This window comes from Tigriopus californicus, chromosome 2 (assembly GCF_007210705.1).
Source record: "Tigriopus californicus strain San Diego chromosome 2, Tcal_SD_v2.1, whole genome shotgun sequence".
NCBI lineage: Eukaryota > Metazoa > Arthropoda > Copepoda > Harpacticoida > Harpacticidae > Tigriopus > Tigriopus californicus.
The window spans coordinates 4350966-4378592 of record NC_081441.1 but is presented as its reverse complement, the minus strand read 5'-3'; the positions used below and the strand labels follow the sequence as shown (position 1 = coordinate 4378592).

The following is a 27627-nucleotide window of genomic DNA, read 5'->3' as shown; positions in this document are numbered from 1 at the left end:
CACAATGAATTACAATGGAAAAGTGGCAAATAACCGGAAAGATAGAGCAGATTCGTTTAACTGTTACTTTTCATCAATAGGGCAAAGTCTATTAAAATTTTTGCCAAAGTCTGTGCCCCAAAACGATCCTTGTGAACATATTTTGTCTCCTTCAATTCAACGATAGTACTACTTCAAATTAGTGACGAGAATGGATATCATCAAAACATTGACAATTTGCCAAATAAGCCAAGTCAAGGATTCGATGGCATTTCTAACAGAGTTTTGAAGGGCATTAAAACCGAAATCCACTTGCCCCTCTTGTAACCATGTTTCTGACACTGGATATATCCCCTCAGAATGGAAATTTTTCAAAGTTTTGCCCTTATTCAAGGGGGACGACGCCACAGGCATGACAAATTAGCGCCCAATAAGTGTCCTATCCTCCCTTTCAAAGATTTTGAAAAAAGTTGTCAACCAGCAAATGTTCGCTCCTTTCAACGAAAATGATATCGCTGACGTTCAGTTTGAATTTCGTCCTAAACACTTGTCAATGCACGCTATCCAGATTTTTTTCCAAAAAACATCGTCAAATTCACATTATGAGTTCTCACTTGGCATTTTTGTGGATTTGAAGAAAGCGTTCGACACAGTTGATCATGATATTCTGTTGTCAAAACTAAGTAGGTATGGTTTTAGTCAGAACGTGGTAAGATGGGTCAAAAGCTACTTGCACGGTAGAGGTCAGAGAGTTGAAATAAAAGATAATTTGTCAAACCTAGCTTTTACGACATTTGCGGTGCCTCAAGGTAGCATTCTAGGGCCACTCCTATTCTTGATATTCATTAATGACCTTCAAATGCAACCAATTTCAAATTAACAATGTTAGCCGATGATACGACGCTCCAACACTTCAGTTCGGATTTGCCCACCCTAGAGAGAGAGAAAGCGATTTATGGCTAAAGGAACTTCAACACTGGTTTCAGATGAACAGACTTGCCATCAATACTAAAAGAAACTAAACTGATTTTGTTCAGCCCTAGTAATGCCTCTTATGATTTGAATTTTTCCTTGAACTACAATGCCATTCAACAAGTTGGATGGAAATACGCCGAAACAACAATAAAAATTTTAGGACTTTACATCGACGACAAACTTAATTGGAAAGCTCATATTTCTGTGTTCAATCACACAATACAAAAGACCCTTTTTACCCTCTTTTTGGCCAAGCAAGCTTTACCCTCACAATTACGGCAACTTTTGTTTCACTCTTTGATAAAATCACGAATTGAGTATGGGATCGAATACTTCGGCAAATCATCCGCAATAAAATCCCTGGAAACGGCACAAAAGTGGGCGTTTTTTTGGATTGTGGGAGCGAAGAGGACAGACCACACGAGCAAGACCTTTCAAAGGCTAGGTATTCTTAAAATTCAAGATCTAGCAAAGCTTAAACAACTCAAATATATGTTTCTTGGATAGAATTCCGCCAATCCTTAATACATTCTCGGCGAGGGTCAAAAGAGAGGTAATGAAATACTGCAGTATTTGATCTGCCGCTTCACCGACTCAGCTAGTTTCAAAATTTACCAAACTTTATTTTCCCCAAGGCTTGGAACGATTTCATTATAGACAAATTGGCTGTATCACGTTCACTTGACGACTCGTTGAAACCATGGTGCGGGCGAATAACGAAATCAATCACTTCCTCATACCCTAACACATGTTGCATTGAAACCTGTTTTTCTTGTGCGCATAATCTAAGCTCGGCCTAAATCTCCATTAAGCCAATACTCTGAGATTGACCGTGGTTTCATTGGCGGTGGACCCCTCAGGACATCCCAAAACTGAAAACGTTGGGAAAACCTGACTTGTCACCCTTTAGAATTTCAATTGTATATCTCTTGAAAACAAGCCTTATGGCATAAGAGGTGCATAGGCTTACTCTACCTTTCATCCTATTCTTATTTATACAAACTCTATATTACAAATATTTTCCAAATCGCCAGACCCGATACATACATACACACATAAAAATTATCCATTATTATGTCAAATGCATCAATGGCAAAGGTCTAATACTTCAAAAGTGAAAGTATATGTTAACATAACCAACCCTTGATCACACTGAACGGAATTGGATACCAAAGTCGTTCAAAATCGTTACCTATTCTGATGTATGAAACTGAATATGTAATTTTCAACTCAACAAACTACTAAATAGTATATTTTATGGCTATGGATAGGTTTAAAATGGGTAGTTAAAAAAACAAGACCCGATGTTTTTGGAGCAAAAAAGCAGGCACCAGTTCGAGGTTTTTTTCGAAAAAAAACGGTTACACTATCCAGAGCCCATCCTGTTTTGCTTCCCAAAGCCAGCGGTTGTTATTGCTTAAATATTAATGGGGGAAGGGGGCACAGTAGCATCACATATTGTCGTGGCGTAATGGTTTCATATCCTATTTCTGGCGTTAAAAGTGTACTGCTCGAACAGAAACCTCTACTTCAATAGTAGCCTTTCGGTTAGAGAAACATCACTACTCAATGTGGGAGAGGAACTTCACTTTTTCTATCAGATGAATTGGACGTTGGAAAATTTGAGGAATATGGCAAAAAGTTTGTGGTCGAGCCATCTGAAGGCCAAGATCGCACGAACCACACATACATTCGTGATCAGTGATTTTCTATCAAAACTGAAAATGTCTGATCTTGACCTATTGCAAACTTACTCTTCGGCTAAATTCACCACACCGGATCCTTCCAATGTGGGCTCACATTTCGAGTTTCAGATTGTCGTCACAATTCAGAGCTCTAGTGGGGCACAGTCCGCTATTGAGAGGAGTGCCAATGTGAGTGTGGTCTCTGTAGCGGCCTCAGAGGATTGGAACAATCCCCCCCTCGAATTGAATGCCGGTGTCGATAGCGTTAATGACGGTCCTGATCTACATTCTGGTTTCTTACACCCTGCAGGTGCCAATCATATGAACTGCCACCGACATCACAGAGGCGGACCACCACGTGTTGTTCCTAAAGTTGCTCCTGTTCCGAGAGCCAGCTCCTTCAAGGATACTTAAAGCGTCCAGGGCCTCTGGTGGACTGTAAAATGGACTTGAATTTGAAGAACATTATGGAGGAGCCAACCAAGTTGTTGCGTCTCGACCACTCTTTAGAGATTTGTTGTTTGATCGAGGTGAATTGCGGAAATGATCTCGTCATGGAAGTGACTTCTCCTCTTGATCCTGGCCAATCCTTACACCGCCGTTTATCTCCTAAACATTTTCCGGATATGAACTTAGTGAGTGGCGAAGTTCGGCTCCCGTGCCACAAACACATGCTAGCTGCGAGCTCGGACGTTTTCATGGCCATGTTTTCAAATGATGGACACCAAGAGAACAAGTCCCAGGAAGTCCTCATTGACGATGTTAATCCAAATGCCTTGGAAAAGCTCCTGGAATATGTGCACAGCGATAACATTGCGGACATGCACGGAGATGCTCATGAACTCATCTACGTCGCTGACAAATATAATATGGCTAACTTAAGGACCTTTGCCACGAATTATGCTGTTACTACTTTTAGCATTGAAAACGTTTGTTGCTTCCTTAGCCTTGGAGAGCTCATCCAGTTGGAATTTTTAACCCGGAAGGCGTTTGAATTTGTTATCGAGCATGCCGACGAAGTGATCAAGAGCGACGGATGGAAGAGTCTCTCGCAAAATGCGATGAAGCGGCTCTTGGAGCTCACCATGAAGTTCGCAAAGATGTGACTCTGTTCCTCATTTAGACGCAAACGAAATGATAAACATTTGTAATGATTGAACCGAACAATGGCCATTGATAATCGTTGCAAGGAAAGTAATCCCGAGGACTATTAAAATAAAAGACCATATCTCGTCCATTTATATATGATTTCAAAAGATTTAATGTAAATCATTAATGTCGTTCAAAATCATCTTTTTCTAATATATATTTGAACATTTCCGCTACCTTATAATCCTAGCTGTAGGTAGCCTTGACACGCTAGGATGGATATTTTGCATCAAAATGTAAGATGAAACCGAAAACGTTAGTAGAGTATGATAGAATCCGTCTTTTACACGCGAAAGTTGTGTCAGTTAAAATGAATACACTTTCATTTAAAGAATTAATAGCACAATCAATAACCACTCTGATAACGAGAAGATTCTGCGTGGCTAAGTCTTGAATACTGTTATTACTCTGATTAAACCAATAGACTTTATTTTTAGCAATATTCGTTTTTTAACGAGGAATACTTTAAGAACCTATCCAACCTTTAGTATCTCACTTGCCTTAACCAACTTTTTTTGTCAAGATCGGCCATTCTGTCAATGATCTCAATTTGAGGTTCAGGTGGGAAAATACACAATCATGTTTTTTCAAATATTTTTGCTGGATTTGTTTCAGAACAATACAAAATCTTGCCATTGTTGTAAGCTGAGACAAACGGAAAAAAAGTCAACGTATGGTTAGTGCACATATCACTTTACCTAGACTACTAACAGCACCCTTGCTCGTAGACAATCATTGAAAGTGGGCATCCGTTGCTCCTGGGGAGTAAGCAAATCGTTTTCTTCCACAAGGAATTTATTCAAGACTACCCAGCGAAGCGGTTGCTGAACTCACATCCGTGGGTTCTGGCACAGCTTTCTAGAACGGGTTTCGACCCAGATCTGTCTGAATATGTTAATAAGGTAACAAACTTAGATCTCCTGATTGTAAGGCAATTTATTTGTTTATTTGTGAAGACATTTTTCTCTCAATTATGGTGCCAAAGACTTCTGTGTCTGACCAAAATTCGAAATTTGTGGAGTGATTACAGCTTTGTCATCTCCTGAGGCCTCCATGGATGATTCATCTATTTGATAATGTCTTGTGATCCTATCAAACAGCAATTTTGAATTTAGTGAATGGCTCAGCAGCAGGCAATATGAAATGTTCACGTTCGTGTGCAGTCCACATTGCTAGAAGTCCGTGAATCTGGCTACCATTTTTTTCATCGGTTGCAAACAGTAACGTTTAGAGTTGGGAAATGTCTGAGACAGCCTAGGAATCATTATTCATTTCCTTTCTACGAGGGACGTGACCCTACGGATAATGAGAGCATGACTTTTGGCTTTCAGTTTGAAGGCGCGATATTAATCATGTTCTTTCGGGCTTAAAGCCTCACTTCATGTACGAAGAAGAAATAGTATTATCGAAGGGGTCTTGGGAATTGAAAAAAAAACTTCCATGATTTCTTTGAAGATCAAAGTGGGAATTTCAATTTGGACGCCACGAGGCATTTTCTGTTCCACTGCCTTTACTCCAAGAACGTTAGACCTTCAAATTAGGTGATTGGGTTCCCAAGGTCTTCGGGGGGTTATATGGCCTTGGGTGTGGTCCAGTATTTTCCGTGACTTTTCCCCATGTCTGCGTGAACTGGATTGACTAGCCAATATTGAGCCAACAGCTGTTCAATTGTGTCACTTGCTAGACAAAAGTGGATTCGTAATGTGGAATAAAAACATTTACCCTACAGTGCTAATCTGAGCTTTGGGGGAAATTCATCCCGCTTTATAAATGCCTCAATCTTTCAAGATTCCTCCAGAGAAACATAGTTAAGAGAAAGAGAAAACAATCTCAAGCAGCCCAAACAGGACAAAGAGAACATATTGGACTGCTTCGATTGGAGCGATGTTCTTGATTCGAGTTGACCAATGGATGTGTTCCATAGTTTCGGGTGACACATGTGCCCAAAGTACACGAGGTGCCATTGGGAAAAATGTGATGGCAATATGTTAGCTTCATCATTGGGACGGCTATCGCCAACCAAATCGGCTAGAGGGAATGGGATCTGTTACAGAAGTGTGGGAATAAATGAATTCGATGTACTTTTGAACAATATCCTGATCTCTGCAAGCACACATTTCCTGAAAGATAATTGGTTCATATGTAGGAGGTTTAGAATATGTGTGGTACTCTTAGTCAAAATGTTACTTCTCATCATCTCAAAGGGGCGCCAAATAATATCTATTTTTCTCCAAAAAGTGCAAAAAAAATTTCCCATTTTACAAAACCGTACATAAATATCTAAACTGCATATCGATTTATTCATAGTTAAATAAATTCAGTTGTGTTTACAAATGGAAGTTTACATTTTGGTCAAATGTAATGAATCAAGATTTAAGAAGGTTAGCTTCTAAATAATGGTTCAACAATTGACAAAGTTAACTTTTAAATCAACGATGCTCATCACTGGTCAATTGTAATCTAATACAAACAAGATTCTTGCTCTTTAAGGTGGTTTTGCTTTATAACTGCCAAAATGGCGGTAATTTACAAAATCATCAATGATACGGTTGGGAACTTTGCATGCTCCTAGGTTAGAAGTGTAGCTTAGCATACACAACTTTGGCATATTGTGGAAAAAAAGATTGGAAAATGATCATGTTGAAAAAGACAGTGAATATTCATTGAAATAGGTTTGGCCCCATTTATTTTATACCATTATAGAAAATAGAAAAATGTCTTTCCTTAGAGCCGAATCAGCAGATGTGTAGCATCTTCCTTACATTTCCTTTGAAATATTATATAAAACTCCAAAGACAGTTTTAAAAAATATTTTCTTTTCCAAAAGAACAAAAATATTGCAAAAAAAGTTCAAGACTCCTCTTCATACGTAATGTATTAAGTGGGAAGAAATGAAGGGCTACCTTTGGTGCCTTCTGAAGAGCTAAGTGTTGGTATCGACCATTTTTTTCCAATGAGCTATTAAAAATTATAATATAATGCCGTTTTATAAATGATCCAATTGTAGTCTATAGATCATTAGTAAACCTCCGATATTATGTTAACCTAAAGATTAAATAAAGAAAAACTCATGTGCGAAAATGTTATATTAGGCCAACCTTTAGGTTATAGCCAAGGGCTAGGGTGAGGCTTTGGCTGTCCATCCTGGAACCTATAGAAGTGGAGAGCACAAAGCAATGTCAATTTAAGAAGGTACCAAAAGTGGCCCTTAATTTCTCTTTACCCTGTAATTCATGTCGTTCGTGCCAACAAACAATATGAACCACTTGAGCCTAAAGGTCTAAAGGAACAAGTTTCATATACATAAAGTAGGATATTCCCCGCTAGTCCGTCATCGGTATTTAGATTGGAAATACTTCCAATCCTGGGAAAATGGATCACTCTTGGCAAGTCTAAAGAATAAAGTAACTACTAGAAGCGGGCATTCAGTAGGTTCTCTTCCGATTGAGCAGATACAGTCTCTACCCACATGTCTCTAGTCGACAATGGTGAAACGTTGAAACATGGTCAATCTTCATGATGGGAACCCGGATTCTATTAGTCGTCACACTTCTGGGCCTTTTGACAAACAAAGCACTGCGTATTTGCATAAAAAGGCTGAGATCTCTTCGAAAGACCGTAATTCCATCTCTCGAGCTGTCCAAGGCCAAGTTATAGAATCTTCACGCCCTCTCTGAAGCCTTATAATGTGCTCCGAAATGGAAATGATACGACCATGTTCAAAGACATGTTGTACGCTGAGGCAATACTCGTTATTCAAACGAGCTTATGCTTTATGGATGCTTTGCTCAGATGAAAGGAGCTCTTGACTTAGCCCTGGCACATTGGTATTGCTTATAAGTACGTAGGACGCAAAGCTCCCTGGCCGAGCTGTCGTCGTTTCAAGTATCCGGAAATGAACACAAGAGTATTTTACTTAACATGCCGGAAAGGGATGCTCTTCAGGGCATGGATAATGGACACAAGGGGCTTTGGGTAACCTTCCGACTCAGTGAACAGATTTATGAAGCTGCAAAAGGTTGATATTAAAACATATTGCAGCTAGTCAAATACAAGCGTCCAGCTCATCAACGACTTCAGCTTTAACGAACGGTAAGATTCGTTCCTGATTTGGTGTAAAGACGTTCGCAGGTAGTTACCATTGCTAGTCTTTTTATAGACATGATCATCGATAAATAGCTGGCTTCCATGTTTGATGGCCATATAAGAAATGTTGTGTCTAGGGCCAAAACAAGACTGTTCAGAAAGCCACATTAAAATAGTGAAGATGTACGTATTATCATGGGTGTGGGAGAACATTTACGATTATAGTGTAAAAGTCTTGTGGAAGATTTAACCGTTGTTGTGTCACATAATGAGCCCACTCCATGATCAAACCTTTGATTGAGCCCGAGAAACGAGTTTATCATTGAGTGTTTAGATCCTCGATACGACGAGCTGAATTAGATGGATAATTAGATGACTAGACAAGTTACATTATCGTGTTTGACCTGGTTTAAAACAAAAAGGGGAAATATTCATCATTCAGAGAGAGTATTCTGCTGATGGTATACTATTCGTTGGTGGACCAAATAGCATATAAAGATTGAAAGGTAATAAATAGACGAATTGTAACCTTTCATTTTGATAGTACTGGGGGTACTGGAAATCACATTCCCTGTAGCGGTTAGATAAGCCCGTGAAAAACCTAACCCAAAAATAAGATATTACATAGGAATGAACTTAATATTTAAGCCTTTTCATTGTGACGACAATGTACTTTCTGAAAAAAGATGTGCCTCATAAACTCATTGTCGAATCTTGAGCTAAAAATGTCTCCATTCTCAGCTTAGGGAGGACTTCATTTTGTGTGGCCATTTGCAGTGCTACTCACGTTTAAAGGCTTTTCTATATCAGCTTCGTACGGCTCTTTTTCCCCCTTCATGTCCTTGACAGATGAGAGAGAAAGAGAGCGGAAGCAGAGGGATTTGCTCATTAATTCACTACTTTGCAAATATGTCGAGAAAGTTTGCGTCTGCTCACTCCAGGAAGATATAGCAATGAGCGATATCTATCTCTAGGCTAGGACCTCTGAACTTATTTAGAAACATTGCCAAAGTTTTAATCTTGGTACATAATTCGCTTCCTGTTTTAATGAAATGGAGTCTAAACTTGGCTAACTTGAGTTCCAAAAATCGACAAACATGTGATGTCTTCTTAATGTGTGCTGAAATCTTGTCCTGAAATAGTGAGGTCCCTAGAAAAGACCAGATATTTTGATTGCGAGTCAAGGATGAAAGACAGCAGCTCTCTCATTTTACTCAAGCGTATGATATCCTAACTTTTCCGTAACACCCAGGTCCAATGGAAGGAGTCCAGATGAGCTATTTAGAAATAGAAATGGCAAATATTTGCTCAATTCAACAAAGCTCCCCCTTTTAGCCTGAAGAACTGCAGTTCTGCTGAACACAATGAGAATTGCGATAGCTTCAACCGGCATGGAAGAAAGATTGAAGAAGACTTTTCGAGTCAATATTAATGTCATATTGAGCAAGTGAAGTAGAACAAGACAGGGAAACGAACAAATTTGGCGCTCTCATTCTTCCTGTTGTTGTTGTTCTGCCTCGTAAAATCAAATTCATCAATGTCGTTATGCCGTTAGAGTGTGTTGTGTTCCTGATTTTGAGGTTAGCAAGCCTATACTTTCAGGTCTGATTTTGCATTAAGGCATAACTAGAAATGTGTGCAAGAACCCATATGTCGATCCATGGCTTTATGATTTGTCCAAAATGGTTGTCAGCTTACCAAAATTCCCATGGATTATGACTGAGTGTCATAAGGGATAAGTTTGAAAACCCTATCATTACGCCATGAGATTGAATCCTCTCTGATCATATTGCTCCATAATCCAACGATGTAGTACATCTAATTCCAATCAATCTTCATTCCAACAGTCCAATCTTGATGATGCCAAAAACTTTTAGTTCTGTTTGAATTTTCAAAATACGTCCAGAAAGGCTTTGATAGATCAGTCTAAGCTTAGTTGAAAATGTTGTATTTTCATCAACACATGCGGTTCTTTGTTTTTATTTACTTACATTGTTACTGGCTTTTAGCCATTCACCCTCAGTTATAAGTCATTTAATTGCCATTTAAAGGGTTAGTTGACAATCTATTTCACATTTTAGTTATCTCTATTTTCGATAATCGTAGAGAGACCTTTGTCACATTTGCCAGAAATCTGAAGCTGTCATAATTATTTTTAACAGAGTTGGAGTACACAAAACAAAAGATGGTAAAGAAATAAGAAAAATGTAATTAAACTCTTTTCGCCAAAGAAAAAGAGAATCCTAGTCTTCTAAGATAATTGAAAACCTTCCTTTACCAAGGAAATAAAGACTTTAGCCCCTACCTGTTTTCATTGACGTCTACAGAAGGTACAAAACTCATTACATGACAGGACAATGTCTTTATAGTGCCTAGACATTGATTGAGTTGTTCCAACCTTGCTTTTTCAACTCCCAACTATTTGGAAGAAATGGTCGAAATCACGTGGGAAAGGTCGAATATTTAAGAGAGACATTTTTGTAAACTTTTAGTTCGTTGAAATACCCCTCTTGAATTGTTTCTCTCCGTCAACATACGTGGAGCTATGTGACACATTTTGTCAGGATTCCTTTCAGTGATGGGCCAAAAGTGGAAACATCCTGGTACAGTTCTTGGAGTCTGAAACATTGTGATATGAAACGGTTATCATGTGTCTCGAAAGTTAGCTTGAAGTAAAGGAAATTGACATTGGTTAAGATTTGGAACCTCCTCTATTACACCATAGATTATAAATCCTTTTAATTGCTTAATAATGGCAATGATACCTCAGCGTTAATAAAAAGGCTAAAAGGGACAATTCAAATATTTATTTGACTTTGCATATTATAAACTGCCATGTTTACCATGCATTTTTAGGTTTGTTTGCCAACTCGATTGCAATTTCAGAACCATTCATTTGCTTTTTTTGGACATAAAAGGTCTTAGTTGCCAAAAATATGAACACTAGTGATGACCAAGCTGAAACGAATCGAATAATTTCCAATCGTCGAAGAGGGCTCGCTTCAAAATTCCATCAATTCGAAGCATGTTTGAAGATGCCTTGTCACCCTCCAACTGTCCTGCCTTTCGATTTCCTCATGTTTAATTAGCAAAATGTATTGCGATACTTAAAGACAATCAAAAGAAGTGTGACAACATATTCCGGGCAGAATACCTTTTCACTCATCCCAAACTTTGCAACCCTCTGCAGGAAAAAAGTTTGAACCAATTTACTTGATGTCAATCATCAAGACCAACGAATTTATTTGCACCTTCCAAAGTTCGCCATTTCAAAAAAATGAAAACTTGTGGGCTCTCGTCTTGCAGAAATAAGCTTCTGTTTCCATCTTAAAATTGATTAAACTTTTTTTGAAATTGTAGTAGAGTGTAAGTAACAAATAATCAAGAGCCATTGAGTGTTGTATTTCAAGTAAAAATATTCGCCTCAAATTTATTATTTCCTCTCCGTAATGACCCTCTGGTCCGTTCGGCGTAGCCAACCTTTACAACAGCCAATGTTATTTATATATAGGTATACAACTATACATGGACACTATATTCAGGGCATTACTCTTTCTATTGGGCTATATCCTAGTCAGGTCTCAGGTCATAGCTCTCCATCTGTGAGTGTGTTTAGCGTCTAAATACTTCCAATCGAGAAAGGTCGAGGTGGAGAACCCAACAGAGGACCTTTTTCTTGCCATGAAACCGCACTAACCACTACATCAAGACTTCCCCCATTTGATCGATCAAAAGATCTAGATATTTCCTGACTAATTCGCAATAGAAAAAGCACTGCTTTGGCATACATCTGATTAAATACACATAAAAGTTGAGCAATCAGGAGCAAACAAGAACTTAAATACACATAAAAGTTGAGCAATCAGGAGCAAACAAGAACTTCAGGTTTTAGCTTGCTTGACGAACAAAAAAAGATGATGGACAACTCTTTTTCAATCGGTATGTCTCCCGGAGCTCAAACCCTGAGCTATTTTAACGTGGGGCACATTTTGAGGAAATATGGACTGCCACATGCCCCCCAGCCAAATTTGTTGTCCAATTACCTCAGAGGTAATATTTTACTTATTATAACTATTAGTGTTGGGGCGAATCCAGCAGAAATCGTACGCGTACGAGTCCTTCGGTTGTTTGACTTTCAGCTAGACTCGAGTCTTTTTCTTGAACCAGGTCCGACAAAATTCCAAGAAAAAGGGGTTAATTTTATTTTGACGAGTCTGGCCAATTTCTCCCAAACCGAACAAAAGACTCGAGTGTACTTGGTCTCGAGGCCAGACTCACTCCAGCACTAATATTTATGTCGTGTTCATTGAAAAGGATACGTATGTTTTTTGACCTGGTCCAAAGTTTTGTTGTAATTGTTGAAACCAGTGTCTGCTCTGATCATGGCAGATTGTTAGAAAATTGTAGCAAGCATAAATCAGACATACAGAAAATAACATTTTCGTTTGAACAACCTGTAAGTTGTCCGATCTTTTTTTGTCACAGACATTGAAATCTTTTTTTTTGCAGAGGTCGGCATAATCGATTTTATAATGGAACCCATTCCGCAAACAAAAGCTTATCTGGAGAGGAAATTGAATGGTATTTCCTATCAAAAACAACCTTCCATGAACTTGTCGTTCTGTTCATACATGTCCTGAAAACTCGATCATTTTCTGATCTTTTCATAGCAATGCAACCATCCAAATGTGCGGCGAGGTCCACGGGAATCGAACCCATAACAGCCTCTTAAATCCTTTGATTCTGCCCTTGACAAGATCGCTCAAAAACAAGTGGATTCAAACTCATCTATTGAGAAATGAACTTCTTATGTGATCCAGATGTATTTCATTTGCCCATAAAAGTTTTTCAACGACATGCCTTAACATCATCCCAATGTATTTTTGATCTCAATTCCAGTCGGAACGATATCAATCAGCCTTCGTGGAACTCGTTTTTTCGAGGAGCCAAGTCGAGTGTCAGTGTTGTGTTCGAGTACTAAAGGGGTTCATACGTAGATTGTCTTTCCAGCCGTTCATTTTCTCAAGGCTTTGTTGTTTCGAATTGGGACCACCCCATTTTCGCGAGTGTGCAAACTACCAAATACAAGCAGGCTCTGGTCCATCCAGGGCTGGCGAGCAGAGCTTGGCCGCTCTTGGAAGGTGCCAACACATCCAGAAGGTCCTCGCGTATGGTTCCAATTGGTCGTTGCTTGGGAACACAAAACAATGCCATCATCAAATGAAGTCTCGGTCTAGGGACCTCGACAATTGGAGGCAGTGCGGCTGAGGCAGCGGGGACCTCAGGCTGAAGCGAGGCCATATCCACACAAAAGACCTTATTCGACAAAGTTTCCCCATTCAGCAATCGGGTGAAGGATAATTGCCCATTCTGGTTGACAACGAAGGCCGAATAATCAAACACCAATTGGTCCTCGCTGGCTCGACAACTCAAGGGCTCACGAAAGTCGTGGAAAACATTTTCGTAAGGAAACCGGATCAGGTCTTGCAATCGGAACGGGTAACCGTTCAAAAGAATTTCCCACCTCTGGCCAGGGCGTGGTTCCGATGGGACACACTCGATGGCCTCATTGACCAATGGAAACTTGACCTCCTCGCCAAATGGACAACACTTGAGGATCTTGGCTCTGTCAAAGCGAGTTCTTGGACACATCAAAGCTTTTCTATCATCCACACAAAAGGACGACGGAATGGTGCGTTTCTCGCCACGGTTGACCTCGAATTGGTGAAGCACTCGGGAGCTGTTCCCAGTACCCGAATGGGTTGGAACCACTCGCTCATCAATGTCGTAGAAGGTTTGAAGGGTGTATCCTGTTCCAGGAACTCGCATCTCGAACTTCCCCAACGAGTTCGTGATTTGTGTGGCATTGACATCGATTGGGGTGGGAAACGTGCGTTTTTCAGGCAGATCACTGGTGACGCAACGAGGATAAAATGGCCGACGAGGGCATCCCATCGGAATTTGATGGCTCACATCCGCCTTGCACTGGAAGTCATCGTTCAATGATTGACCTGGAGGACAGCAGTGTGGCAGACAAAACTCGCCCACGGCCATCTCGACAACGAGAACTGGCATCCAAAATACACACCAAGTCATTATCCTCATGGTCTTGGATGACATGACGGGTCGTACCTTCAGGCTGGTTGTTCCAATGTCTGAATGTAACTCACGCAACGGGAGTAGTCTCTGCTTTGGATTTCAAAACAATTAGCATAATGGAGTCTTGGGTGAACCATAAAGGCCCTCCTTGTTCAGTCTTGAAATTTCATTCAACCAGTTATGCTGAGCACTTCCCTTTCCTTTTGTCGTTTGGGAACCACAGAGTTTCATTAGAATAACAGAAGACCACCTTGGTTGGCCAAGTATGTGGAACCATTTGGGTATACCATAAACCCTGAAGAGGATAGGCCACTAGGGAATTGGGATCGGCCTTGGTTTCAAATTGAAGTAAGTGCAGAACGACATGACTGAACTGGATGATGTGCGCTCCACAATTGGCAGACGACTGAGAAACGATGGGAAATCCAAAGACTGGAACCCGTGGGTACCTCGCTCCTTGGTTATATCGTTGTGCCGTGCGAGAGAAGGAGAGTGAGCGAATACTCGGCGAGAGAAGGAATGGGAGGGAGAATGAATGTTCCAAACGGGAGAAACGACAATAAAGGGCGCTCTGGAATGAGGCAAAGCAACTGTTAACAATTCAATTGCTTCCACATTTACTGTACATGGTTCTGATTTGTATAACAGGTCATGGAACAACTCAAATAATCTGTCTTTCATGGTCGCTTAATCATTCGAAAGGCAGGTTGTCTTTCTTGGTTTGTCATTGGTCATGGCCAAAAGTCATTGACTTCTGGGCCTGGTCAGCCTTGGAACCAGCAATCAATGACAGACGTGAAGGGCATCAATAGTAAGATCCTAGTTGACTGGAACGCAGTTCTCCATGAATGCTGAGCAGATTCAGACAGTCTACGTCACTGTTGTTGTTACATGTTCAAAAATAAAAGCAACAGAGGGCCATAATTGATGTAATGATTTCAATGATGTTTTCAAAACTGTTGGGCCAAAGAATTGATATTTAATTTTATGCCCACATTCATGAATCAATGTGCCAAGTTTTATTGTTCTTGTTGAATTTATTAATGAGTTGCTGCAATCTCCCCACCACCCCATTAAAATGGCACCCTTCTCTAAGATTTGGAAAGACCGACATGTTAACCACCACCACCACCACCACCAGATATGGCTCAAAGTTGAAAAAAAAGAATTTGAATGGAGTATTACGTCATTTGCTCCTGCCAACATTCCACGGAGAGTCGTAAAATATGCCATACCGTATAGATGAGTAAAATGTGTTATGCTTAAGTATACTCGAAAGGTTAGAGTGCTGATTCAATTCCAGGAGCTGAAAAGATGAGTTGCAAAGAGTCATTGAGTAATTCTTTTTTTCAAAGTCTTTTCGCATATGGATCTAGCCATTTCATACGACTAGTGCCCTATTTGTTTGGCCTAATATTGAGTTTTGAGCAGATCATTTCAATTTTTGGTTTGTCTCTTTCAATCCTTTATCAATGTACGTACACGATAGAAATGCTCAAAAATTTAACACATATTTGCATCCGCAGGATGTTTTTGTCGTGTAAAAAAGACTCTCGAATCAATTTCTGAATCCGTGTTCGGTTCTGAAAGACTCGTAAAACTCAAGCCTGAATCTTTGTTTCAATGGTCAAAAACGGATGAAACTAAAAGCATTTTTAGGACTCGTTTACATCCCTATTTACGGGTCTGCATAGCAACGGGTAGCGTAAAAGGATATTCATTAGTTGCATCACGTCTTATCCTAAGATTCCCATTTCCCATCGGGATTTAACAGGATCCTATTCCAGAAGGCTTATTCTTATCCGAGCACCCCGTAGAATAGAATAATGACGAGCAACTAGGGGAAATTGGATTGCACTTTCCAATGGAATCACAAGAAAGAAGGAAGAAAAAAAAAGATTTATTCATATTTTGTGATTCAATTCAGCAATGGCTTGCCAAACACTTATAAAAGTAAAGAAGGTACGAGTGACAATGAAATTGCAAAAGCCGGGCAAGTAGTGTCGCATCCAAATTAAAGTACTGAAATATAGACCGCTGAAATTGAAGTTTTTGATAGTGTCGAACTCAGCAGAATTTTCATAAAAGGACTTCGAGTCACTGAGAAGCGAGGTTTCAAGGTTTGGAAGTCTTTAAGCTATGATTCTTTTCTTTGTTATGTATTAATTGACATCCGGGTTCATCGAAGATAAGATATGTCAATCCTGGCCAACAACGATACGTATGATGAAATTGTGCTTGCTCAATTCTCTAGAGATAGAAACCTATCTCGCTTCTGATTTTCAGAGAAACGGTTCCTTGAGGGTTTCTTCGGGGATGTAACATTTTTTGGACCATCACCTTTCCTTACATATACGTGTAGTACTCGTATGTGGTGGACGTCACATTAAAATCATAAAATCCTTCAAGATCCCATTTTGTTTGGGTGCCTCAATTTGATGTGGTGTGATAACAAAACATGTTATTCAAGAAAGCAATTGAGCATAAAAGCGATTTACATTCTTTACGTCACAATGCGCCTCTTCAAACTATTCTTATGGAAATTTGAAGCAGACGGGGCCGAATTTTCAAAACCACGTCATTGATTGATGTGGAATTTCAATTCTGCCACGGTCTACTGAATTCAAGTACCATGATTATTTGCGAAAAACGCGAAAAGCAATGTGCTGCTTTATTTCAAAGTACATTAATGATATTGATTGTCCAACATTGCTAAAGAATGGCCTGTTCGTACCTCATAGCCCCATGCATCTGTCAATCTAAATTGTAATTTGGAGCTGTTTATCTGTTCCCATGTACCATTTCAGTTACCAGACAACGAACTTGGCTAAATCAAGGGCAACATCTATTCAGACCCAAGGAGCATCCTGTGAGACTTTGGAAGTTTTGCAACACAATGACAAAACTTGAGCGACAGTCTCAACGATGCTTCGATTAAAACTTGAGCGTCAAATTGGCGTTGTCTCGACCGATATCAAAATTGAGTTCAACCGGGGAAAAGTATCAGGCACAAAAAGTCAAAGTTTCCTTGGGGAAACTTTGCAAATATCTTGAAAATGTTGCATCTTATTTATAATTCCTAAGCCCAAGGCATACTTTTTTATATCTCAAGAACTAAAGTTTTTGTTTTTGATTCTCTTTTAAGGCGCCTCAGTTATTCAGAATAGTGGCGAAAATCACTAAGACATCCAATATAATATATCTTCGAAAAATGTATCGCATAATTATCCATTACCCATATACTGTGATTGTCCAAGGTCCTTATGACTACGAATTTCGTTTTCAGTTCAATAGAACAACTACAGTATGTTAGAAGCTATTCCCTCTCAAAGCACAGAGCATTATGGACAACGAATGATAAAGGTGTGATCTCTTGTGGTGGCTTATAACCAGAAGAGGGCTAGTTCATTCTATGCCCTGTTATTTGGTGAAATTTGAGAGCGACCCGGAACCAGTCTCGTTTGATGAAGTATTCAATCCATTGACTCAAATCGGAGAGTGAATTCTCAACCTTGGCGTCCCCCGCAGATTTCATTCATGCGTTCACGGATGGATATAACTAGAAATGATAATTCTCGACATCTTCTCTGTCCATATTTCAAACGTTCTTGCGTTGGCAGGCTTTCCCAGCAGCTCAAAACAAAAAGCTTATTTCTATATGCATATGTCTGAACCATCAACGAATTAGAGTTGATGGATCTGGCTAGCCCTTGAATATAGGATTGATGACGAGTTTTGGTCAGAAAATTGTCCATGCCTTGTCTGGACTTGATTGCTTTAACTAAACCTAGAAGGTGCTGTCAAAACGCACGTAAAGCCTCTAAAATTAACCCCAAAGCTCATGAATGCTTTTGAAAACGTCTATTATCAAGCACCTTTCGTATCTTTCTTTGAATAATGCGCAATCCCAACCTTGTTAGCCTCTTCCAACATGAGAGCTCTCTCTCATACCTGCGTGGTATTCTCATGTTCCTCCTAAAATATTTTTGAATCGGTTCGACTTTGTTGCAAGCCAGCTGAATTAATTGGAGCCCAAATGGGCGAGGCATATTCAAGATGTGGCTGGACAATAGACTTGTAGTGTTAGCAAAGGGATATTATCTCTGGACTTAAACGTGCGATATGTAAAACCACGTGTTTGATAGCCTTTGCCTTCTTTCAACTGGTTATTCTCATAGAACTTTTCAGCACCGAATTTTATTACTTCATGGACGACACTTGCTCAACATTTTTACCTCCATTATGAACGATGCCCAAAATGTTGCCCTGATGAACATCCGTCTTGGCATCATGTTTGTCACTGTGGAATCCCTCAACCTTAACAAATTGCTTCCTACCAAAAATAAAACTCCTTGACCAATTGAGAACCTTGCCTTGGATCCCAATATCATGGAGCCTTTAAATTGAAAGGCCATGATCAGCCTTGGCAAAGTCCTTGGCAAAGTCGAGATAGACTACATTCATGACTTTCTAGTCCCTCAATAAATTGCTGTATGAGCTCAATCAGTTGGGACCCCGTCCTAAATTGCGCTAGAAACCCGTGCTGACATCATGGCCTTCAAGAAACTTCGAGAAATCGGCCTATAGTTACTGGGGAGCGACTTACCCCCCCGTTTGAAAATTTGAACAACATGAGTTGGATTCAGAGAGGATGATGAAAACCGCATCAAGTAAGAGAAAACAGAAGCAAGAACCTATGGGCATCTCATCTGAAACTGAGATGCCACACCATAAAAACCAAGATAATTCGAAAGTCTCGAGTTCCTGATGACCTCTAAAGCATTTATCTGTCGCTACTAGATCAATTACACGCTCAACTCTACTAACCACGTGCATCTCAACAGACTCGTCATTAGAGCAATGAGCTGTAGCTCCTAAACTATTGACCAGAGTGCTAAATAGCCTTCTTGTGAAATGTCACGAACGAATAAGAGTATATCAGCCTTCATCGTTGCCGTGAACATTTATCATGCATAATATGTTGAAAGATCAAGCCGGAGCAAAAGGTCATACCTAATCTGAAGTGGTTAGCTCGTTCAATCTATGATTGGTCAATTTTGACTTAAGTGGATCACAAACTGGTTTATTGTACCATTTAGCTAACCGAGTGGTCGGTCGTCGACTTCCAGTATCTAGCGTCGATGGACAAGTAAATTGTAAGCCATTTTTCACATTATGTAAGACCCTAATTGAGACGAGACTACTTTTGAGCACCGCGCAACAAACAATCATTGGGTTTCCAAACCTACATTTCAAGCACTTTCCGTATGTTCAGATTGGAAAGAGGCTATTGAACATCGGTTCATCCAATTATTGGAAGCTAGATGGAACCAGCCTTATTCTCACCTTGAGTGTTTCTCAACGAGGATCAATTACTCTTGTTCCATGCTGGGTTTTCGAAGAACGTGCGGTATAAGAGTCACCCAATATGTGTCCAGGAATGAATTCCTCTCAAGACCACAATTAACAAGTTTGTCTTCAAAGGCTGTTTGAAAATATCATTGACGATATTTTTGAAAACAATTGCCTTTTTCTATCTGTTCCAAGTTGAAAATTTATTGTGACATACCATTTGTTATTGTGGAAATGGAATAAAAAACGAGACAAGTATGTCTCTTCCCAAAACTCATATGATCTTAAGTAAAATAGGGATAGCCTCAGAGAAAGTAAGTGGCTGAATAAGCTTTTAATTTATTGACCCTTAAAAATGTTCCACAAACTGCACGATTAGTACATCAAACTGGCTGAGGGTGGCGTTCTGAGGTTCATGTTGAATTGGACCAATTGGACCGCCCCAATGGTGCCCCCTAGGGACGAATGGTGGTTTTAACTAAGACAGAGGTTCCTTGCTTTTCTCGGGTCTTCTCCAAAATCGTTTGTTTTAGGCCAGATCCAACCCTGATTCCATCTAGCGGAGCTCAAGCGAAAACCAGGCATGCTTATAACATGCTCAGAAACTAGCCATGTGAGTGGGAACGAATGTGATGTGGATTGAAGGGGACGACGAAAGGCGCCACGAAGGCCACGAAGACATGGTTGTGGAACATGGAGAGAGAGAGAGAGAGAGAGAGAGAGAGAGAGAGAGAGAGAGAGAGAGAAGAGAGAAGAAGGAGAGAGAGAGAGTGGACCCGATCTTCACGCACTCTCTTTGATGGCTCCAACGCGAGGACCAAGATGAAGTAGAAAGAGAGGGGCTTTCTTTCCCCTCTTCTCTTACTGTAGGTCGGTCGGCCGCAACACGGCGACACACGGGTACAAACCTACCAACATATCGTCCTCCTGGTGGATACATACGTGGGTTTAAGAACCGTTCTCTCCTTTCCCACAGCCTCGTGCCGAGTAGAACGGGAATGACAACGCCCAATGGATATGTACGTACAAGCGACTGTGGCCGAACTTTTATGGGCCATGGATCACCCCCCCCCCCCCCCCCGGCATCCATGCTTGATCCGAGATGATTGGGCCTGCGCTGTCACACGAGGTCGAGGACATGTCTCTTCAGGGCGGCAACTTCTGCTTCTTCGTGTTCCTCCGGTCCTGCGTTCTTCGGTTTCCTCGTGTTGAAGAAGGGACGTGGCGGGTACGCGAAGCCGACGCCAGCGGCCTCTGACCGAGACTTGATGGACCCACCAAGGAGGAGTATGTGGCAAGTGCTCCTCCACAGCACGAGACTGACTAGTCGATCGACGTATGGGTGTGAATGAGGAACTTGCGGCCTCGTGGTCCTTCTTTGCCTTTCTTTCCCTCCGTCCTCGCCCTCGGAAGGCTCACTCGTCCTCACTTACTCACACACAAAACAGAGACGAGTAAAGGAGTTGAGAGACCAGTGGCGGTAACCGACGAAGAAGTGGCAGCACTCCCATGATTAGAGGCTGAGCTTTAAGACAGACTACGTCCACACTGCAAGAAACAGCAAGATCAGAACAGCAGAAGCACAAGCACAGCAACCCAACCGAAGATCAGCAACAGCGAGTGTATTGAAAAGAACGAGGAAGAGGCACACAAGTTCTCAGTGAATTACTTTGAATAAACATCAACCTTTAAAGGGACGAACACGCGAGTGTGCTTGCTTGAGGACCTCGTTATCCTCGTCCTGTCCGTGTCCGTGAATGTGACAGTGCTGTGGTCATTGAGTTTGGGAAATGATTCGAACTGACAGCGAAAATATCTCGAGTTGTCCTCGATCAAACATTGACTGATTGACAGCAAGTGTCAAACGATATAAATTTTGAGTTGTTTTGAAAAACGAAATAATTTATTGTGGAAGGTGTCTTGAGTCTTTATCAACCGTGAGCCGTGATTCGAGAGTATTGCCAGTTCTGAGGCCTCTCTTGGCTGTACCTACAATAAAATGGTATCGAGCCTTCTCCTATCTTAGCCACTCAGACTAGGCTCGGATGAACGGAGAAGAAGGCCAAGAAAGTCGTAGCAGAAATATAAATATATTTTCGTGTTTTGCCTCCAAGTCATCCACAGCCATGCCCAAACTGCAAGGAGTTAATATTTGGTTCCTGACGAGTGAAAATTGATTTTGGCCAAGTTTTTCTGCACCTCGACTTCCCATGGTCCGCCAACGGCCTCATCCATCAAGTTTTTGTGACGGAAAATTGAACGACATTGAATGCCCTTGGTGGGACGCACCAAAGTGGGTTGCCAATGCTTTCCTGCCATCGATGGAACATGTGCCTAATGCCTTGGATCCTCGTCTGATGAAGGTAAACATTGCCAGGTTGACAAAAAGACGTGTACGCACCCTCCTCTACGGTACAATATCTAGTAAGACACTCCTTGCCCATGAATTGGAAGTATGAAGAAGAATCTGTATTCCAAATGGGTTGGGATCATCGGCGCGGAGAGGAGAGAGTGAAAGGAAAGTCGAAAAAAGAAGGCATCTCCAAAGTTTTTTTTTTGCTTTTGTTTGGCACCTTTCAGTCCCATCTTTTTGCCGCGAGAAAAATCAATTTCTTCGGATGAGGAGGCGCAGATTGGAGAAACCCATTTCTGTGCCTTTTTCCAACGCCCTTTTTCTTCGGGCAACAGCTGACGAGAGGTCGGCGTGAATCCGATCGTCCCGGGGACTTTGGGTTTTAGGAGTGAAAAGAGAGAACGAACGAGAATTGAGATTGTTGAGCTGGCTCTCCACAAGAAACGTGCATGAGGGGTGGGTGTGCTGAAGGCACAAGGTATTGAGTCGAGACTTATGTGTCTCTAGAGAATTAGATACGTTTCGTTGTTAGAACTCGCAGGGTAAAAGCCAACCATTTCACCCTCCTCCTGATCCTTCTTGTTCTCCTCCTCGTCTTCACCACCTTGCTTCTCTCCTCCTTGTTCTTCCATTCACAACCACCACCACCACCACCCTCAGAGTGGGATTGGACCTGCCAAACATGTGCCAAGTGGGATGGCCAAATCTGATGGCAAATCCTACTACTAGCGCCTCCTTGTCAATTTCCAGAGCATATTTCCTCAAAATCTTGGTCCAGAGGGATTGACGGGAGCACCAAGGAAAGGGGTGACCTGGCAACTGGCAACTGACTGGCGCCCTTTCTTCCTCATTCCGATTGTACTCCATTGTTAATGTTGCCGAGTGGTGGAGTGGTGGTACCCTGCATAATGCACTCTGGCACGTACCCGCTCGTGTCTTTGCAGTACTTTCGTGCTGCAGAAAACGGGTAGTGGGGTGGAGAAGTTGATGGTATCTCTCGGAACCGTTTTGTAACAATCAAAATAATGATCATTTTCATTGTTTTCATTGACAGTACACGGGGGCGGGCAGACGAGGAGGTTCCTCTTGACTTGGCCTCTCCTCGATCCTCCTCTACTCTGCTTCTTCTTCTTCTTCTTCTTCCCTCTAGATACTCCTTCATTTTGGACCAAGTGAATGAATGGCCGGCCTCATTTGACTTCGTGAATGGAATGTACACTGTGCAGTAACATGATCAAAGTGAGCTCTGGTTATACTGTGGTAGTATACTCGCCCGTCTAGGGCAGGGTATACCACTGGATTCAGGGAGAACGAGACCGAAAAGAAATGGTAGGCTCGTATCAGATTGACATGTAGCGAGAGAAGAAGCCAAAAGGGAACTTTTTAGATCACTCCACTTCTCAGCTAAGAGTACACAAACACTGTGCACACAGTATATACTGTACATATATACATACACACACACATAACTGACTTGGTTAGTTCAATCTGACATCGAGGGAACGAACCCCTCGTGAGTGTTTTGGGGTGGAGGATCTGGGATCATAACCCACTGACTGAGGGTGCCGCCGACCATTATCAGGCTTTATTTAGCTGACTATGGTTGGACGTGTCACATGAACGTGGTTGGTCCTTGATAATTTGTCCACATCATCTTTCTCAAAGTGGAACAAGATGGAGCCCTAGCTTTATGATCCATGGCCAAGTGATACTACTGTTCCATAAATCGGCATATACCTACTGTACATGGACGACTGTAGTATGTGTGTAGTAGGCGGTGCAAGTAATTTGCCGTTCAGAGCCAGCATGAGAAGAAGTTTATGCACCGTTCAGTCAGGGAGCGGATGGGAGGAGAAGAGGTTGAAAAAGTCGATTCTCACCCAACAATGGATAATTAGTCCGATAATGTTTCTTCGACACTGATTGGCAGTTCGGCCATGAGCAATTGTGAACAAAAAATGGGGAGGAAAGGAGGAGAAGGAGAGAGGGGGCGTGTGGAAGTAGTAAAAATGAGAGAGGAGTTTGTTATGTCTTCAATGTTTCTTGCTTCATCGTTCTCGCTTGTTCTTCTGTGCGAAATCGGTGTCATTAGTCCTTCTATGGGAAAAGAGTCCATCATTACTTGTGGTGAAAGAGAAAGAGAGAGAGAGAGCAAAAGCACCTTAGGAGATTCTCGGAATCTGTTTTCAATGAAGACCGAGATGGACCTCTGGACCTCAAATTCGATGACTAATCGATCTCGAGGCCTCAGGTTTGACCTTTTCCCCCTCGTGGCTTCGCTCCATTTTGAAGGCGACTTGATCAAAATGTGCTTCAGTTCTGCTATCTGATTGAAAATACAACAGATTACATTGCACTGGATCGGATTGTGGCTCCTAGAATTGGAAGGTTTTTTTTCCACGCTCACTCCGACGACTGGTTGGTCCTTGGTTCCCTGGTCCTCCCCATAGATATCGATATTCCAATAGTTTTGGACCCCTCATGTTGATTGGAACACTGTGATCGACGGTCCTTGGTTGATCCATGGAGCCTATCATGTTTTGATTCCAAGTCGTGTTCCTTGCTCTTGTTCCAATTTGAGGAACTCGAGGATATCTGGAATTCGAACTTACGTGGACAAATGTGTCAAATTTAGCTCGGGAATCATGAATGAGGTCGCTAAATTTAGAAGGGTGGAGGAAAAAGCCACGTTTAGGAGTCACTTTCCGTTTTCAGGTTGGAACTTATAAGGACTGAGTTCTCCAATTCGTGGTCGTTTGGTACGAGTTGTTTGGCAAAGAAAAAAAAATAGCATTTGATTTTTTTTGGCCATGGTTGAGTCGAAGGAAACTTCGCGCATTATTTGTTAAAGAGATCGTTCCAAGAGAGTTCCACGCGGTAGAGTGGTGTGAAATGATGATCAAATTTCTTCTCTAGAGGCTTTCAAATGTTTACTTGACTTTTCGACTTGCCTCGCCAAGGCCGACGACGCAAGCTGTAGTTTGCGATCAAGGTCCTTACGTCCTGATCATTGGAACATGAGATGTTCGTGATCCCTTTGGAACACCGAATGTTCCCTGAAGCGATTGAGAGAGAAAGTGTTGGATGAGTTTTTTTCATGTTTCCACTTTCTTAAGCTGGAAAGAGTTGCGAGTTGTACATTGTACTACGTACTACTATACAACGTTGCTCTGAGTCTATCCCTTTCTCTCAATGTTCACTCAAGTGCCAGGCTGACTTCGCTGAGAACCCAACGCAAGTGATAGTTTCATCAAAGCCGTGGCTTCACAACAAAACAAAGCCTGGCGGTCCCAATGCTGGCCACCTCGTGGGGTTGAGGTAATCCGGTTAATGTGGAGGCACAATAGATAAACAAATTTGGACATTTTTCAATTTGCTTGGCGCGTTTGGATTAGAGACCAGAGTGTCTTCTCCAAGACAACCGATCAGAAAAATGCATAGGCTCTGTCATTGAGAAAAAGAAAGACGAATGAATGCTTGTCTTTCATTTAGTGAGGGGGAGCTCATCCAAACTGGTTGTGTTCTCCATGGAACAAAACTAGCCCACGAGGTCTTTATTTTCTACGTTTCCTTTCATCGGGAGGTGGACCACCGAGAGATGTCATTGATTTGATCTCAGATTCATAAATCAGGGCGTACATTTGTGTCTCGAAGATATATAATGCCTGCATGATTTCCAGGACCAAGGAAAGGTCAAATGCATGCACTTATGGGAGTTTTGTGTTTCTAACTGCATCGCTCCAATTTGTTCCAGGTTGGTTCGGCTGATCAAGCTGGAAAGCATATGGAGCATCTAGCAACAAATATAACAATTCTCCCACCCTCGGGAATCGAGACCTCCGTGCCCACCCAGCTGGTTACTGTGACTCGTAATTAGTTGGAGGCGAAAAAGTGTTTTGTGTGTGCGTGTGTCTGCGCACATGTGTCAAAAATTCATGAGCTCACTTCCAGACGAGCCAAGTGTTCCCCCACAACAGACAAGAAGTTCACGATGCTAAGGCAGAAAAAGAACGAGCGCTCCAAGCCTCGATCCAGTGGAGGTGACAATCGTGATGCGGCCGCCTCGTCTTCGAAGAAAAAGAAGTCTCAGAATCGAGATGACGGCACCGCCCGTTACCACGCTCTGGCAGATTCTGACGACGATGATGGAAGGTCCAAGCGATCTCATCATCGAAATAGGAAGACCAAAAGAGAGTCCGAGAACCTCAAGCGTCAATTATGGTAAGACACTCTTGCTGCCGTTAGAGCTCTTGGTTGCTTGTAATGTGCAGCATCTTTTCATTTGCGTCGGTATTGTCCCATATTTGTGGGGGAAGTCAGGAAGACTCTTCACGTGGAAATGGGCCTTGCTCTCAAACTGTCGCAGTGTACTGCATAATAATGTACAAGCGACCGTGAGATGATCATTAGACCCTGGTGACTACTCAGCATGAATTTGAGCATAATTAGGGCCTTAAGTGTCTTGACAAAAAATCACATCTCCATGATACAATGCGGCGAGAGAGAGAGAGGGGGAGTACAAACATGGCTAGAACAGTCATTGAGTTCCAACGTATCTTGCCTCACATTTGTAACGTTTTTTTTGAATTGATTATGGAAGGTTCTCGGTCTGAAATCCAATTCAGCTATGCAATTCCCAGGTTGGAGATGGAGAAATTAATTGGCAACGCTGATTTGCACGGCCCGTGTTCAATTTTTATGCACTTTTGTTCCCAGTCCAATCGAGTATTCCTTTGTTGGCGTCCGCCAAGACTAATGTGGACATTCCTATTCAAAAGAGGACGAAACTCTCCTCGTCTTCTTTTGAATGGAACTTGGGCTCGGGACATCTTTGGTGAAGAATAAAGAACATATTTCGTGAGCCCATTTCCGGGCAAGGCTTTGCCTTTCATCAAATATTTGAATATCCAGGAGTTGTAATACATGCCGACTCTTGTACTGTACAAAGGATATGTCTGGCGTGCCCCATCATTCACAAGGTAATTAGTCCGTGCAGCTCAAAGGAGAATCCGGGGTACGAAAACAAGACCCAAGGTGACGAAGATATGTGAAAGCCCACGTTTTATCGCTTCTCATAGAGCTATCTAACAGATCATCCAGCACAACACAGAGTTCATGGATGATGCTCATTGTTAGAGCCTTGATGGATTCATAATTGGATTTTTATAGCCGCCTTTCATCTTTGTCTTCTACCGAAAGAGTCCCACGGACACGAGTCCGTTTGCGCTTGCCTGGCTTTCTTTCCTATTGCCATCTCCCACCGCAGTACCCGATACTGCACATGGTGTACTGTATGTAATACATATGCTTCACATTAAACGAGCCACTTAGTCTTTTGACAATGATTGAAGCGCTCCCAATCATTTCTCCAATTTCTTGGAACACTATTCATTTCCCCAGTGTTGTTGTTGTTGCTGTTGTTAGTATTATCGTGGAGTAATTCCTCGGGAGAATTTAATAACAAAAGACTGAACTCCAAACAAAAGACCTTTCATCGACGACCTTCTTTTCGAACTTGGAGCTCAGCCCTCAGAGACACAACAGATATGTTTGGAAAACGCCGGGCGCACATAGGACAGTACGACGTACGTAGACGGGAGATTATCTTCGATTAAGCCATTCCAAGACGAGGGTCCACGAAAGATTAGGAGTTTTTTCCACCCTCTTGTCTCGTTTCCCTCTCCCCTCTGCCCTTGTTCCTGGTCCTTCCTAGGGTCCTCCTTGTGTTCCCGGATGACTGGGATCTGATTGGACTCTTGAAGCAGTTTCAAAGTTACAATGTGTGCAAAAAAAAGATGATGAGAAGAGTGCTGACTCATGAGGATGAGCACGGACCAAAGTGTCCCTCATTTAACTCCTCTACGAATCCCTCGTGGACGTTAACATGACCATGGTGACAGTACAATCGGGATCAAATCGATTTTGGAACACTCATCGCGGTCAAATTGA

The 27627-nt window shown here is 41.7% G+C and overlaps 2 protein-coding genes across 3 annotated transcripts in view; both read left to right on the top strand.

The window, feature by feature from the left end:
• The first annotated feature begins 2489 nt into the window (after nucleotides 1-2489).
• Nucleotides 2490-3870, top strand: LOC131893047 (speckle-type POZ protein-like). Its single transcript, XM_059242969.1, has one exon. The coding sequence runs from the start codon at nucleotides 3083-3085 to the stop codon at nucleotides 3743-3745; it is 663 nt and encodes a 220-aa protein (XP_059098952.1). The 5' UTR covers nucleotides 2490-3082; the 3' UTR covers nucleotides 3746-3870.
• A 16713-nt stretch (nucleotides 3871-20583) lies between these two features.
• LOC131892947 (uncharacterized) overlaps nucleotides 20584-27627 on the top strand; it is a 66234-nt gene continuing 59190 nt past the window's right edge. The window contains exons 1-2 of one of the 2 annotated variants that reach the window (XM_059242819.1): nucleotides 20584-21688; nucleotides 25433-25899. In XM_059242819.1, the coding sequence (XP_059098802.1) occupies nucleotides 25670-25899 (230 nt within the window). In that variant the 5' untranslated portion in view covers nucleotides 20584-21688; nucleotides 25433-25669. The remainder of the gene's footprint in view (nucleotides 21689-25432; nucleotides 25900-27627) is intronic. The other variant, XM_059242822.1, reaches the window with a different exon arrangement.

What these genes read in the sequence shown, in the direction of transcription:
- LOC131893047 (XM_059242969.1), top strand. Translation starts at nt 3,083, where the DNA reads ATGGACTTGAATTTGAAGAACATTATGGAGGAGCCAACCAAGTTGTTG.